The following is a 17,380-nucleotide window of genomic DNA, read 5'->3' as shown; positions in this document are numbered from 1 at the left end:
AACGGTAACAAAAATAAAAATCAAAGCCCAAAACTAGGAGAAGGTATTATATGTTTCCGGTGTATGTTACCTCTCTCTCTCACAAGGGAGTGAACCCCACAAGTATACCTCTCTCTCACAAGGGAATGGACCTCACACTTGTGGGATCCACTCCCTTGTGAGAGAGAGAGAGAGGTAATATGCACAGAAACATTTAGGAGTTTCTCATAAACTAGACATAGAGGGTTTTTTTTTTAAGAAAATAACCATCAATCCCAAACAATATCATTAGTTAGGCAAACTTTCAAACTAATTTCATTTTTAACAATTCGAGTGAACTGGAGTCGATTTCCCTGTGCTTGTTCCGTGATTCGCCAGCAGCTGAGGCATAAATCGACCCCAGAGGAGACGATTTCTATGTACAGAAATCGACTCCGCTGGAGATGATTTCTATGTATATATTTACAACCAATCAAGCTTTTTGTGTGATGAAGAACGAAGTCTGACCGAAGTCCCCGTCGGTCACGAACGAAGATCGAAGAACCCAGGCGAACGAAGAAGAACAAAGAAGAACCCAGCAACACCGAACGAAGAAGAACGAACCCAGGCGAATGAAGAACGAAGAATGAACGAACCCAGGCGCTTGGGTTTCTTGCCGACGAACCCAGGCGCCGATTCTGACCGACGAACCCAGCAACACCGACGAGCAAACGAAGGAACCCAGGCGCCGATTCACCAAACCCCGACGAACCCAGCAACACCGACGAGCAAATGAAGAACCTGCGCCGATTCACCAAACCCCCGATGAGCACGGGAGCAGTGGAGGGTTTGATTTGTTTTGGATTTGATTTTTTCATGGGTTTTTGGGGCTTGGAAGTGGAGAAACCCAGGCGCATTTTGGGGAGGAAAGGAAGAACACGAACAAATTGTGTAAGTTTTTGGGCTGGGCATATCAAAGAAATCGACTTCATTGAAGTCGTTTCCTATACAAAGAAGTCGACTTCACTGAAGTCGATTTCTTTGTATAGAAAATGACTCCAACGAAGTCGGTTTCTGTGTAAAAAAAATCGCAAAAAATAGGCTATATGAACAGTAAAATAGACTCCTCTGAAGTCGAATTGTTAGAAATGCAATATGTTTGAAACGTTGGCTAACTAATAATATTGTTTGAATTTTGTAGTTATTTTTAAAAAAATCCCTGTTTGGATTCGATCTAATTAACCTGTCCACAAAATCTGAAACAGGTTTACAAGTTACAGCGGCAAAGCCCAGCCCAAATCAAGTAGAGAAAATTTGAGCCCATAGACCAAATCTTGAAGTCCACAAAATAAAACCCACATAGCAAACCAATCTTTAAATACCAAAACCCTAGCTTCCACGCCCTCTCTCGTTTTCCATTCTCATCTCTCACGCCGCTCAGCTCCAAGCTCTGTAACTCGGTACCTCTCTCTCTCTCTCTCTCTCTGTCTGTGTTTGATTTCTAAGAAAACGAGGGAAAGTGAAGGAAAATGAGTTTCTGAATGATATGATCTGGATTGTGGGGAAATGAAGAGGATATCAAGAAACAACACGGGGTTTTATCGTTTTTTCTGTTTATATTTCTGGGTTTCTGAAAATTTTTTTTTTTGATTGTTGTTTTTGGGTATTTTAGAAAGAGGCCCAAGTGGTTGTGATAATCTACGTTTTGTTTGAGATTTTCGCTGTTTCATGTTGTAGCTATTCGAAATACTAAGATTCTGTAACTGGGTTTGTCTTGCTTTCCTAGGTTTTTATGTGTCTATGACATTCTCTGTGTGTATGTATATATGGTAGTTTTGTATGTCAAATATTAGCTCAATGGATGCATATGTGTAGATGGGATTTGCTGGGTGATGTCTGTGGCTGCTGTATTGGCCCGACAGTGTATTTGTTTATATATGTATATATGGTTTGCTTTTAAATCTAAATGACCCTGTTACATAATGTACGTTTTTGTATACGTGTGACTTGTGTATGAATTTGGAGTATGTCATTTGCATTCTAGATGCGTGTTTCAAAGGCATTTGGTATTCAATTGTGTGAATAGCAGAGGGGAAAAAATCGTAGGTGTGTCTTGGGAGGGATAGATGTATGTGCTTTTTTAAGGGGGAGAGTGTTGTGTGCTTTGGTGCATCTATCGATAAATTAATAACCATTCTGCGTGCATTTTGAGGTATAATGCAAGTTGGGTTGAGGTAGTGTGTATGTTGTTTTGTTTATCAGTGATTCTTACAAAGAAATGTGATAATTATATTTTATTTTTTGTGGATTATAGAGGATAATCGAAGATGAGTCGAGGGAGTGCACCAGTTCCCAAGGGGAAGAAGAAGGGAGTCTCATTTACTGTTGACTGTACGAAGCCAGTGGAGGACAAGATCATGGACATTGCATCCTTGGAGAAGTTTCTCCAGGAGAGGATCAAGGTTGGCGGCAAGGCTGGTGCTCTTGGTGACACTGTCACTGTAACCAGGGAGAAGAGCAAGATCACTGTTGCTTCTGACAGTAACTTCTCTAAGAGGTAATTTTGATTTGTATCCATTTCTGATGTATGTGTAATTATATATGTTCCACTTGTGATTAGCTTTATTGATGTGTATGCAGCTAATGCTATGATGTTTTTCGGTATCTGAATATTAGACACTTATTTGAGTTGGTATGAAATTCATGGATTGATGATTCTGAGTTGCTTAGCGGATTGGTTATGTATAATTTAGATTGGCATTTGCTCAATTTTGTTTCAAGCTCAATCTAAATGTGACCTTTTATAATGATGAGTGTTTGGGTGTTTCCTTGGTAAATTGTAGGCTTTTTACATTTTATACAGTTTCATTTTGGATTTAAATTGTGAAGAGTTGTGATTTGTGTGTATCAGACAATAATAGAGGAAGGAAATAAATCAATTTAGCTTGTCCCTAAGTGTACTGGAAGGCTTTCTTCAGTTTAGTTTTATTGTATTTTTGAGCTCAAGTGCAGTGCAAGAGGCAATAGACTGTTGATGGTTCATCGCTAATTCTGGGAATGGAAACAGGCTTATTTGTTTACCTTTACTTTGGTTAGAGGATTTAAGTATTTTATCATATTTTTATTTTTAATTCTTGAAAAATATTAAGTTGCTCTGAGGATGATAAAACCACTCGTAACTCAACTTGGTGATGTTACGTTGTTGAAATGTGTTTGATTATTCATAATCTAGGAGGAAGGTTTGCATGATGGTTCTCATGGTCTACTGAGGCGTGCACTGTGTGTCCAACAAGCAAACAGGGCTTGTCATGGATATCCTTTTTTTTTTTTTTGTTAAACCAAGTTTGACCTCAACTAAATCTCAATTCAATTTTTCTAACAAAGATGGTTTCCTGCATTTTAGATAAAACATGTAGATAATTGAAATTTCATTTAATTTTCAAATTGTTCTTTTGTTGAGGTACACAGTAGAGCCTCCATGTGATATTGGGGTGTGTATCCAATCAACTGTTCTGGAGAGGACAGCATAAGATCTCTCTATTGTGTTAAGTTTTTTAATTAACTTTATTTTTCTTCTGGTTGAGCAAAAGCACTATTTTTTTGTTCCAAAAACAAAGGAAAAGGTAGTCCTTCATGGATGCTGCCAGTAGTTTTTCTAAGAGACACCTGTAACTAAACTTGTTCTCTTTAAAATGAATGAGATTTAGTATTTTTAGCAGCTGTAAATGGGTGAATACACATGTCTAAATGTTTGTTTAATACATTCAGAAGCCTGCATGCGTATCATGGTTGTTTTTAGCTTGTGAAACTATTGCATTGGCTGAAGTGAGTGCAAGAAAGGTTTGCCTTTCAGATAAACTGAAGGAAAGCTTTATGTTAATTTTCTGTGTCTAATTATTTCATACTTGTCAAGAGTGTTCAGAGGGTGTAAAGGTTGGCTTAAGGATGCATGCATTCATGCCTCTGATCATGATTGTATGTGAAGGGAAGATAGTTTTTGTGGCAGTTTATATGCATCCTTTGTTGACATAGTTTTCGTTCTTTGGGGTATTCTGGTAGTCTTCTGTTCATTTGTACTGTCATGTTGCAGTTTTTATCAGGGTGTTGTTTTTATAAACAGTTGGACAATTTGATTGGGTACTTTTCAAAGTAATTAGAGATTCTTCTATGTTGTCTCATTTATCATTGTATCTATTGGAGAAAAATTGTTTCAGTTGTTAGCAATGCAGTTTAATCTTGGGTTTTTTCTACTTCTGAACATCTGTTCTTTTTCCGTGGTTCAGGTATCTGAAGTACTTGACAAAAAAGTACCTGAAGAAGCATAATGTGCGTGATTGGCTTCGTGTGATTTCTTCAAACAAAGATAGAAATGTGTATGAACTTAGGTACTTCAACATTGCTGAGAATGAAGGGGAGGAAGAAGATTGAAAATCTGAATTGGCTTAGTCATTTAAGACTTTTGTTTACCTTATGTTCAGGGATCTTTCTTTCTGTTTTAGTGTTGCCTTTGGAATGCTGCTTTTTGATGAAACTGTTTAACAATTTTGTTGATTAAAATTAGAGATTTTACAATATTCCTATTGTTGGATTGGTAATATAGAAAGTCTGTCATTGTCGAATCCAGCTTTGTTGTTTTGATGCATTGTATTGGAGTTCCAAGCAACTTTTATGAGGTTACAAATTGTGCTTGATTCTTTCTTTTGCATTCTTCGCCATTTAATGCATTACTTACGAAACCATACTTGTTATTTCATAATTAAAAATTTCAAATTTGCTACTCAAGTTAAGACATGCTTATTTGCTCTAAGGTATTATTTGTCTAGTTCATTTGTTGCAAATCCAATAGATGGGATGTCCGCAGGCTGCCTTTAATTTAGTTGCGGTAAATGTTGACAATGGGGGCAATTATAAACTAGCTCAACCTTCTTAATGTTTGGATCGTTAAATGTAAAATATTAACGAGGAATTAGGATCCTGGGCTGGGCTAAAAAACCACTGGGCTTGCAAACCCTAAGCCCATGTGGGTCCATCAAGTGAGGTGGGTTGGGTTGCGTTAGGTGGGCTAGATAAATAATTTAGCAAGTCTGTAGAACTTGCCACAACTTAACTTATTCTCATGTAAACTTTGTTATGTTGCAAAACTCACATAGGCACCTATTTGCTACATAATTACCTACATGTCTAATATCAGATTTTGTGATGTTTTTCTTTATAGTGATACAATTTCAATCATTCTAATAAAAAATAGGGTAAATTAGAAAATTGGTCTTATTCTTTACTCTATGTGTTTGTTTGGTTTGCGTTTGCGTCGAACATGTTTTGCATTTCAGCCTTTTTATTTTTTACTAACCCAATACAAGAAGGTAACTGAACAGTGTTTTCCTTGTGAACAGTAATCCGAAAAATATATATTTTTTTTTATTGTTTTCAGTTTTTAGCAAAATAAGTAGTATTCAAATGCACACTATGTGTCAATTTGATGATTGATTCCTAACATTTCAATTGTGTTAATTTGGTCCTCGACATTTTTAGTGTTGTGTCAATTTAGTCATTAATGTTATCATTTTAAATGGAAAAAGCTGATGTGTCAAACAAAATAATAAAAAATTAATTTTTCATGTCACATCAACAACCAATTGTATTACTAAGTTAGATAACAAAAAAAAAAAAACCCAAATTTACTTGTTCACACGTGAGATTGGTCTCACTAAAATCCCTAACACCCTCACTATCGTCAAATTCATCTCTTTCTCTTCTCCCTCACCCTCACTCTCACTCTCATGTTTTGCCCAGAAATGTACCTACAATCGTAAAGCTAAAGCCTGGGATCCTCTCCCTTCTTGAGCAGTAGGTTTGCTTTTATCCATGCTAACTCTGTTGTTGATATAATTGTCGTAGAGGCTATGCCAGTTGACATGTTGACCCCAGCTTGAGCATGTTTTAGCTTTGGAGCTATAATGCACTGTAGTTGAAGGGGTAAAAATTTTATGTATAACACCACCATTGCAGCATGATTTTTAGTATTTGAGGTGCTAGAAATACCAATATGGCTTTTTAGTACTACCAATACTAATGCTCTTATAGAGTTCACGTAGAAGCTAAGAACTATACATAATGCATTCTAAAATCTATAATGTTTATTGCTGTTTTTTGGAAAAAAAAAAAAAAAAAACTCATCTTGTAGGCTTTTATGGGTTTGACTTATCTCCAATACTTTTTTAACTAGAATCTCATTTTGTTTTAATGAGGAACTGCCACATTCCCTACTAACTAAATAAAAAAAGTGAAGATTAAAACCTATTACTACTTGCTATTGTTATTTAAAACAACAGGAGATGTTTAGTTTAAAAAAGTACTGAAGGTAAGCCAAACTTAGCTTTTATTAACAAATGCCTTGAAAGTGTATGTTTTATTAATTTTTTTTTGAGAGGACATGATAATATCACAAATAAGAGGGACATTATTCTAACCAAAAAATGACCTTCTCATTCTCTTTTACAACACTAGCCAAAGTTAGAGCAAGACGATTACATCGTAAAGATACACTGACCAAAGATATAAAATCAAAACTATCACAAATAAGTTTAATGTCTTCAGGAATCCAAGCTACTGCAAGAGAACAAATCCTCTCTTCAAAGTTTATGGATGCCCAAAAAAACTAGGAAAAGAGCCAAATGACACCCTCTTGATTTGCTAAGACATTAGTGTCATGTGGAGAAATTTTCATGGCGGGAGAGGGGGCTACAGAGCAACCCCAAAGGTGGAATGAGATACTAATAGTTTATCTTATGCTTATCCATACCTAGAATATTTTTCAAATTTTCTTCGATAATCTTCTGCTTATCCACATCTCCTACCAGTTGTTGCATATGACTCAAAAATTGGGACTTATCTTCCTTTGCCATTGTTGTAACTTTTGTATTTGAAACAATTTTTTTAGATGAAGGGTTGGGCTTATTCGAATGAATTTGGATTTTGAATTTGGAGAAGGGGTAAGGTTTTCAGATATTTTAGACTTGGGTGGGATAATATTCCACTTAAAAATGGAAACTTGTTAGGGATAAGAGGATTTCTAATTTTCCTGCTCAATAGAATTTCTAGTGGGGCCATCTAGTAGATGCCTAATTGCAATCTCATTGGATTTTCTAGCCAACAGAGGAATTGTCAGTTGATGGTAGATTTGAGAGGACTCAGCTTTACCTTTTTCATCTCTGGATACATGTACTTCGTCATCGTCTTCCTCTCTTGGTTTGGATTGGCTAAAATTACTCTTCTTCTGACTAAATTTCGGAGCCATAGCATAAAGCCATGGACCAAATTGAAAATCATCATCATCCGATGAGAGACAACCTTTTCTAATTTTTTGACATTCATGATCCTAGTGACCAAGTATACCACAACGACAGCAAAAAGTAGGTAGCCTTTCATATTTGAAAAAGACCCACCCTTCTTCTACATCTTCAATATGAACCATTTTTTCTCTTATCAAAGGTTTTGTGATATCAATATCCACCCAAATATAAAGAAAGGGTCCTCAAGCTAGACCACTTTTAGGGGCATCAACCAAAAGATATACGAGTATCGATCTTATTAGTTGTATGAGTACCAACAGCTTTGTTCATAATTTTAATAAGAATGTTAAATACTTGAATCCAAAAAGGAGAATGTTGGAAAGTAACATTACCAGAGCTAAGATCACCGTTGAAATGCTTCAATAAAATAAGACTTTTATAAAAAAACCGATGGCTTTTGTCTTGAACTTCAATCATGTTCTCCTCCTTGATGAAGACAGCAAGAAATGAATTATTTCCAACTTCTTTAATAATTACAACATGTGAGCAGCACCAAAGTTGTTGAAAAATAGATTTAAAAACCTCATTGTTTAAACCCTCGTTGGTTTGTAGTTTGAATAAAAGATTAAATTGGGCTTGTTGTTTAGAGAGAGCCACTTCCTAAGAGCTAACAGCCAGAACCTCCTTTTCTTCTTCAAAGAAGTGAAACTTTTCCCATTCCTCCATTGAAGTATCCATGTTGGATTAAAAAGTGGGTAATAAGGAAAGGAAAGGAAAAGAAGGAATGAAGGTATGAAAACAAAATTATGAGATAAGAATGGATGGATTGTGAAAAGAGCTAGACATAAAAAAGAAAATCCTACTACAACCTAATACTCAGATCTGAGAGGTTTGAATTTTTCCAAGATTGTAGCACTGTTTTAAAAACAAACTGAATTGGCTAGTTCAACCATCGCAAGTTGGTTTCTTTTACTTTCCAAGATTGTAGCACTGTTTTAAAAATGGACTGGATTGGCTAGTTCAACTGGGAACCAGGTATCAGTCCAGTCTAATAAAAATTGGGTTGAATTGGGAACTGGGGCACAAACTGATTCTTTGGCCGTATTAGTTTTTTAAAACCATGGAATGTAGACAGTGAGGGGGGGTGGGGGGGTGGGGGGAGTTTAGTGTAAGAGCATATGTTAAAATGCAATTAATGCTCTCTCAAATAATATTTTTATATATTTTTTTCAAAAACCAAAATCAAACTATGCACAAATATTCAAAAAAACACACACTACCATAAGGAATATATTCTTACAAACTAATAATAAATTATTGACGTGTATTTATTTCTTCCAAAAATGTTCTAGCTCATTGGTTTGTAGGTTTTTTTTTTTTTTTTTTTTTTGGGAGATATTTTTGGTTTGTAGGTTAAAAGAATTACATGAGTTGTAACCACTCATAATTAAGCAGTTATTAATTACTATTATTATAGCTGATAATTATGTATTTATTATTCTTTAATCTGCAAACTATTGAGCTTTATAATACATTCTTTTTGAAGAAATAAATACACCTGTCAATAATTTATTTGTATGTAGGAATAAATTCATTTTGGTTATGTGTGTTTTTTTTTTTTTTTTTGAATATTTGTGTGTGTGTTTTTTTTTTAAAAAGAGAAATGATATGTTTATAATATTTTTACTAGAAATCTTAAGTGGCAAGCTGTTACTGGTTGTTATTATTGGGGCAAAAAAGTAATCTTAATGTTAGTTTCAAATTTAAACCAATAACAACTAACCACCTGTAATTTGTTGTAAAAATATTATAGACGTAGCATCTTTCTTTTAAAAAAAATATTTGTGCATATTAAAGTATAGCAGTTCAGTGTGGTTGTGTTTTTTTTTTTGATAAGAAGCGTGGTCGTGTAATTTGAACACACACATTACGCCCAGCGGCCCACAAATTCCAACATGGTATGATCCTGAATGGACAACTAGGTCATGGTTTTCGGAAATCTCTCAGAATATGGTCGCAGCAATGAATGTGAGATAAGTCCAATCTTGTTGTTTTTAAGGGGAAAAAAAATTTATACAAACTTTTGCATAGAAGGAAAGACTAAAAATATTCTCAAAAAAAGAAAAAAGAAAAAAAGAAGAAGAAAAGATTAATAAAGCAATGCTTCATCAAAATGGGGATTGAGGAGTCATTTTTTTTTTTAATGTGTAATAATAATATTTTGTAGGCTTTTGTTTAATTATGAGTTATAATAATTTATTATTACATCTCATAATTAGTTGTTGTTATTACAACTCATAATTAAGTATTTATTATTTTTTAACTTGCAGACTAATGAGCTATAATGTATATTTTTTTAAGAAATAAGTACACACATCAATCATTTTTTGGTTTGAAGAAATAAATTCATCATGATTGTGTGTGTGTGTGTGTTTTTTTTTTTAAATATTTGCGCATAGTTTCATTTTTTTTTTTGATAAGAAATACATGAGTTTTATTAATATGAGGAAAGATAAAAAGCATTCTGAATCACGAACGACTCAATTGCATTTTAGTTCTTGAAAATAATATAAAAGTATTATTTAATAAAGAATTAATTGCAATTTAAGCTATGCCTTAATGGCATTTATTAACAAAAATATTATCATCATTCAAAAAAATAGCTTTAAAAGCTCTAATTTACAAATTAACATATAAGATACATCCCTTCAAATGGAAACAAAATTAAAGCAGGATATGAGAAAGATTCTAGTCGGATATAAAACAGGAGATGCTTCTTTCTCTTGCAGCAAATTATGGCTACCACCAAATCAGTTTTTTCTTTGCTTCTCATCACTGTCATTGCTTTCTCTCTTCTTTTTGTTCCACATGATTGCATTGATGCTAAGTCCCTTAAGGTTTGCAAGTTTGATGGAATATATAACCTAGGAGACTCTATCTCTGACACAGGCAACTTGATTATTGTGAGCCCAGCTGTGCCTTTTGCTCGTTTTCCCTATGGCGAAACCTTCAAGAAAGCTACTGGAAGGTGCTCCAATGGGTTGCTAATGATTGATTATATTGGTAGGAATCATATTAAACTTGTTGATGTTTATGTTTTTTTTTTTTTTTTGGGGTAAATTAGAAATTATATCCTTAAAGTTTTGGGTGATGAAATTTTATATTTGAAATTTCAGAATTTGGATTTTACTCCCTGAAATTTGAAGTGTTTATATTTTACATCCTAACGTTTCAGAACTTGGATTTTATCCCCTAAAGTTTAGGATTGTTTAGATTTTGCATGCCCAAATTCCGAAACTTTAGAGTGTAATATCTAAACACCCTAAAATTTTAGGGAGTAAAATTTAAAAACTTCTAAAATATAAGAAGCAAAATCCAAATTTTAAAATGTTAGGGTGTAAAATCCAAATATCACCAAATTTCAGGAGGTAAAATTCAAATTCTGAAACTTTAAAGTGTAAAATCCAATCACTCCCAAACTTTAGGGGGTGTAATTTGCAATTTATTTATTTATTTTTTTAGTTGACGCTGGTTTTGAAAAATGTAACAAAGAAAATGCTTTTGCTTGAGATTTTTTTTAAAAGGCTGTTCTTGGGCTAAGCGTGATTTGAGAAATGACACTGTTATATGACTTCACTACTTCTACTTGTGTTAAGAACTACCTTATGAACTAATACGATGGTTAAAAATAGATTATACTAATTTTTTTTTTGTTTTATAATTTCACAGCTGAATCAGCAGGAATTCCACTTCTTGATCCTTACTTGAATAAGAATGCATCATTTGTTCGTGGTCGTGGGGTGAATTTTGCAGTGGCTGGTGCCACTGCCTTGTCTGCAAGTGTCCTTAAAGATGAGAATATTACATTACCAGTTACAGACAGTTATTCTCTCAGTGTGCAATTGGATTGGATGTCCACCTTTTTCAGTAATATCTGTCTCAATCATGATGGTTAGCCTCTGATCATTTGAATTAGGCATGGCATGTAATACTAAGTTAAATGTAGGAGATAATATTAGATTGGTCCCTAAAATTTGGTTCAGATTCTGGTTTTTGAAATTTGAAAAATTCATTTTTAGTCTTTCAAAAAATTGTAAACATTTCAAGTTAGTCCTTTCGTAAACTTGCCATTACAACAAAGCTGTCGTCCGGAGGTTTTAGGAAATTTTGCCACAGAAGGCTATGGATCGCAACCTGGTCTAAACCTATATTTTTGCCTTAAATATTGTTATGATCCTAGTGTTCTATGTTTTTTTAAGTGTAAACTTAAATATGTGTGTAAGTTTTTGGGTACCCTCCTCTTGTAAGCCAATTTTTAAGGGTGAATTCTATCCATGAGTTTGTATCAAATATATAATATCTACAAAATTATCTACATTTTTCTTTCACTTTTTTAATATATAATAGTTTTTGTTTTTTTGATAGATTGTGTTGAGAAGCTTAAAACAGGCCTATTCATGGTGGGAGAAATTGGAGGCAATGATTATAACTATCCATTTTTTCAAGGCAAATCCTCTAATGTGGTCAGAGATTTGGTTCCAAAAGTTGTCAAAAAAATTAAGGACGCTGTCACTGTATGTTTTATTAGTAAACAAAAAAATTCTTCTAAGTTTTCCTTGCAAAATTGCTTACCATGATGAATGAGTCCTTATTGTATGACATTGTTTGTAGAGGGTCATTGGTTTTGGAGCTGCAAGAGTGGTTGTCCCTGGAAACTTCCCAATCGGCTGTGTACCAATTTATCTTACATTATTCCATTCCAACAAGTCAGCTGATTATGATGAATTTCACTGCCTAAAGGGATTGAATTCTTTATCAATATATCACAATGATCTACTCAAAAAAGTCATTGGAGAACTGAAAAAAGAAAATCCTAATGTTGTTATAGTATATGGTGATTATTACAATGCTTTCTTATCGGTTTACCAAAATGCTCCACATCTTGGTGAGTCTCTTTCTAATTCTAATAAATTGCTAGAACAATATATGACTGTATATGACGGAGATTCAGTAATGCAATTTTGATTGTTTCACAATGGACAGGATTTGATGCTGCTTCTGTGCAAAAAGCTTGCTGTGGTGTTGGAGGTGCTTATGACTTTTCCTTGGATAAAATGTGTGGAGCTCCTGATGTACCAGTTTGTCCCAATCCGTATGAATTTATCAGTTGGGATGGGATTCATATGACACAAAACGCATACAAGAATATGGCAAACTGGGTCATCAATGACATCTTACCTAAGCTTAATTGTAAAGCTTAAGTTGTTTTAGTGTGTCTGATTGGCATTTGATTATAAGGTAGATTTTTGCTTATTCTACTTTTTGTTAAAACTTTATTTCAAATAATTTAAGTTTCATTGCCACCCTTTATTGCATTTACAATTCATTCTTTTGATCCATTTGTTATTTCTAAGACAAGTGATATTGTTTTGAAAGAGATTGCACATGATAGTGGAGATGATCCATTTGTTATTTCTAAGACAAGTTTGTTTTGAAAGAGATTGTACAATGGGTTCTTTGGTTCAGAGTCGTATGATTTAATGAATAAAGTGGAATGTAATTGTGTTGGCTTGTGTCTAGCCTTCCTATGCACTGCACATGACAAGTGACAACAGTGCACAAGAGCACCAGAGGGAATGCCTTTTGAAATCTATCATGCATTCATGCCCATTGTTTTTTTGTTGAAAACAATATGTCTTGCATAAAAGGAAAGACAAATAAAGCAACTTCATCAAAATGGGGAGTCATTTTTTTTATGTATAGCAGTCATATCTCGTATAAAGGGCATGCGATTTATTTATTATTATTTTTTAATTTGAGAAAAAGATAAGTGAAATATTATTAAAAAATTAAGACAAATCTGATTGGAATACAACATCCAACTCAGAGGGTAGTTCTTTCACCCAAACATTAGTGTCTGTAGATAAAACTGCTCTTCTAACTAAACTACGAGCTAACTTATTCACATTCCTATGAACATGCTGAAACGAACAGTGCCTCATAGTACGCCTAAGACCCTTAGCTTCTTCAATAATGTGACCAAACAAAGTTTTACACTGACCCGAGCACTGAAGGGCTTGTATAACATGGAGGCAATCACCTTCAAAAATCACGTTAAAAAGACTCAGCTCCCTTGCCAACACCACAGCCCGTCTTGCTGCCAATGCTTCAGCTGTATCCACCGAATGGATTGAGTTCACTTGCTGACTCAAAATTAAAGTTACATCAGTTGTAACTTGAACCAAATATATATATATATAAATGGGTTTTACCCTTAACTTAAGAAACTCAGTAAACAATTTAAGGCATACATTAATTAATAAACTAATTTTAAAAAAAAATTATGAGAAATTAAAAAAGTTATCAAAAAATATAAATTACTAATTTTAATAATTTTGGTCAATAGAACTACACTTTACCTCCTAAGAGCATTCACATCAGCATAGCTATTTTAATATTTCAGCAAATACATAGCTAAAAGATTAAAAAAACTCATGCATCAATCTCACTAAAGTAGTCCCAAATACTTAGCAAGGAGTAGTCACTCAACTCTTGTGGCGACCAACTTTCCTCGCCAAGCCAAAATTGTATCTTTTAATTTTTGTTTTTTCAACTCTCTCTTCTGTCCTCTCTTCTTGGTCTGTCCTTTCTCTAGTATCCATGGACGGAGCCATCATTAGACTAGGGAGGGCAATGACCCTTGGCCCCCCCCATTTTAAAAAAAATATTATTATATATATGTTTATCCATTTTAGCAATTTTGTTCTATAAAATTGCATTTTGTTTTCCTTAAACAATATCATTGATTCTTTTAAGAGTAATATTATACTCACAAAATTTTTTACAAACTGTTTTGGTAGCAAATTCTTATTGATTTGCATATGGACCCACTACTCACATCATTTTTTTACTTACTAATAATCATTTATCATATCAGTAATTTATTAAAAAAAAAAAGTTTGAAGCTTTAGCATTTTCCTCATTTTAGTGACCATAAAAAAAATTATAGATCTAAAATATAAAACAAAATATACAAGCCCAAAATAAATAGCTCAACAAAAAAAATTACTTATAGTAAAACTAAAAAAAGAAAAAGCTAAATTAACCAATTTTATCCAAAATGAACAACTCTACCCTTTTAAAAAAAATCTCAGCAGCTAAGTAGTAGCTGTGTTAGAGGTTGAAACCATCGCACACAACCAATAGTAAAGTTGCTTGAAAGTTAAAATAGCATTGAAAACACTATGAACGTTTAGATCCCCAAACATCAAATTACCAATTCAAGTTTTATATCAAACAATGAATGTGCAGAAAATGATAACAAGCTTATAACAGAATTGATAAACAATCTAAACCATAAATAATCACAATCACAGCAGTAATTAAATGGTAAAGATAAAAGGAAGAGAGATGCAAACACAAGGACAACACATGATGTGTTATCGAAGAAGAAACCAAAACCCTCGGCGTAAAACCTTTTTACCACCCTCTAAGCAGTCAATAATCCACTAGAAAATGTAGTTGGGATACATGAACAACAATAGACCCTCCAAGCCTAATCTACTCAGGTACCTAAGCCCTCCAAGCTTCTTGCTCCAATGAGGTTGCGTCGAACCTTTTTCTTTTCTATCTTACCGGATTCTGCAATAAGCCATAGCATCAACCAATAATCATTGGTCCCTTCCAAATTGCTTCCCTTAGCATCAAAAGAACCTTCTCACAGTCGTGGGTATGGTGAGAAAATGATTTGGTTAAGAATCTCTCAAGGATGTATCAATGGAGAGGAAGAGAGTAGAGGAATTTGAAGAGTCTCTTAGGTGAAGATTGTGGATGAGGCAATCTTATTTTTCTCTAGGGTTTCTCTCTCAAAATTCTCTCTAGAACCTCTTTACACTTCATGGGAATGAGGGGTATTTATACTAGGGTGAGAATGGAATGCGAAGAGTTAGTTTTTCCCAAACAGGGTGTTCTCGTGACTTGACCTCGCGACTGGGTTGAGTCGCAAGTTTAAGCTGCGAGCTAATGGCCTAGCCAGCCTGGGACTTTTGTCCTGTAGTGCAACAGTTAGTGTGACTCTTCAGCTTCTGGCATGCTTGGCATGTGTGCAACTTCTGGTGACTTGCAAGCCGCGAGCCACTTGCGAGATCCAGTTGCGAGTCCTTGTTTCTTTGCACAATCTTGAGTATTTCTTCATACTCTTTCACTCACTACCCTTACAAGATTCCCACCTAAATACAGGGTTACTAAGTGCTAAAATACAAACAAATTTGGCACAGAATAAAGCCAACAAAATGGTTGATTAAATTCAACCTTATAATGCCTCCTAATTCAAAGTTCTGGCTCCATCCCTGCTCGTATCTATAAACTAGTGAGAAGTGGAGAAGCTTTTTTTGCTACTCTAGCAAGATAGCCATTACTGGATTTGGTGGCTAAATTTGGTTCTCCGATGAGTCGACTTGAGGGGATTGTGGCAGTGCGAAGTTGAAATGACAATGTCATCCTCAGATCAAGTGGTACGACGGTCAGGGGTGGTGCTACGTTGAAGGCACAGGGTTTAAATGAACCCCTTGACCTAAAGAGGAAAAAAAAATTATATATTTTATATTTAAATTTCTTTTTTTGACCCACCTAATGTATAAACTTGAAGTCTTGAACACCCAAACACCCCCCCCCCCCCCAACCCCCAAAAAAAAAAAAAAGAACTAACTTAAAGCAAAGACAAAGAAATGTAATATGTCAAATAGTTTCAGAAACAAAGAACTAACTTAAAGAACTATCAAAAGTCAATACATAATACAAATCCCCTATAGTACTTTTTGTATTCCACTTTGTACTGTATCAGTCTAGTAATCATAATTTGTCATGTATTCTTTTTTACTTTCCTTATAAAATAAATTAAGTTTAAAATGGAGGAAAAAATTTGTACATATGATGGAATATAAAGCAGAACACAAAAAGTGGTAGAGAGAATTTGTATTTGTCAATGTATATTACGAATTTTATTTCCATGGGATGAATAAATAGTTACAATAGTGGGTGGGAGATTTGAACCCTAAACATCTTCGTTAGAAACACTAGGAGGCGTAAGTTAAGCTATAATTCTCTTAGCTGCTACTTTCAGTTTTATAATGAATTTATATCAAACGAAAATTTTTTAATCTATCTAGGAGAACTGTAATTAATTTGCTGCTAAATCATTTTTTGAATGCTTCTTAAGATGACTTCTAGGAAATTGTGTGCAAGAGATGTGAAGAATGCTCATTTGAGTGAATTTGAGTAACGCATCCACAAACTTGAGACTAGTCAAGGCAGAATTACTGGATTGTGACTTCATACGTTCAGCAGTTGAAGGGAGCATTGGAGTATTCCATGTTGCTAGTCCAGTTTCGGTTCCTTCGACCACAGTACCAACCTGAGGCAAGATCATACCTATCTATGATTTCTTTTTCCCCATTAATAAATAGTTTTGCATCAATTAGTACAAATCTACTAAGATGCCCTTAGTAAGTTAGTAATATAATTATATTACCTTCCTAAGCCATCATGTGTCTACATATCACTATTTCATTAAGTCTGTTATACCAAATTTTATTCTTACTTTTTAGTATTCTCTGTTATATGGTGGTCTTTGGGATAAGTGATTACCATCTCTTATTTAGAGTGAAAAGAACTCCACATGTTGGGTTCTACCTGTGGTGGTATTAGATGTTAAAGAAATTAACTTAGCAGCTTCTTCTCAATTCATTTAAAAAACATTGTTGATTTTTTCTCTCTTTGGTCTAATAATTGTCACAAAGTCTCAGTTAGCAACTGCCCACAATCCTCCCAAATGAATTCCTAATACCAACCCAAGATAGATTCGAACACTTGCATCAAAAGCAAGAATCATAGGGCAATAGAGGTGAACTCTCTAGCTTTGCAAGATCTACTTCCCTTGGAGCATGCAGTATATACACTATAGAAAAGATTGACGGTTAAAAAATTCTACTTCAAAACCAAGTTTCAATTCTGATCTAAACCAGGAAAATAGCCAGAATGCCTACCTCTTGCCCAACTCAGAGCATTGAGGCTCCAATTCTTCGAACCTTGGTCTTAAGTCTTAACTTAGTTCCGTACTTGATGATGACAAA

At 34.2% G+C, this 17,380-nt stretch overlaps 2 protein-coding genes across 2 annotated transcripts; both read left to right on the top strand.

Annotated features, from left to right (window-relative positions):
- Positions 1 to 1,297: 1,297 nt before the first annotated feature.
- LOC111995168 (large ribosomal subunit protein eL22z) lies at positions 1,298 to 4,577 on the top strand. The gene is made up of 3 exons (XM_024027078.2): positions 1,298 to 1,418; positions 2,273 to 2,515; positions 4,242 to 4,577. Exons 2-3 carry the CDS (start codon positions 2,286 to 2,288, stop codon positions 4,384 to 4,386), a joined length of 375 nt encoding a protein of 124 aa, XP_023882846.1. The 5' UTR covers positions 1,298 to 1,418; positions 2,273 to 2,285; the 3' UTR covers positions 4,387 to 4,577.
- A 5,468-nt stretch (positions 4,578 to 10,045) lies between these two features.
- Positions 10,046 to 12,527, top strand: LOC111995157 (acetylajmalan esterase). Its single transcript, XM_024027063.2, has 5 exons — positions 10,046 to 10,313; positions 10,980 to 11,201; positions 11,676 to 11,824; positions 11,922 to 12,195; positions 12,294 to 12,527. Exons 1-5 carry the CDS (start codon positions 10,046 to 10,048, stop codon positions 12,509 to 12,511), a joined length of 1,131 nt encoding a protein of 376 aa, XP_023882831.1. The 3' UTR covers positions 12,512 to 12,527.
- The last annotated feature ends 4,853 nt before the right edge of the window (positions 12,528 to 17,380 follow it).

Source organism: Quercus suber, unplaced genomic scaffold (assembly GCF_002906115.3).
Source record: "Quercus suber isolate HL8 unplaced genomic scaffold, Cork oak 2.0 scaffold_539, whole genome shotgun sequence".
NCBI lineage: Eukaryota > Viridiplantae > Streptophyta > Magnoliopsida > Fagales > Fagaceae > Quercus > Quercus suber.
Note: the sequence above shows the minus strand (reverse complement) of the source record. Positions and strands in the feature narration are given on the sequence as shown.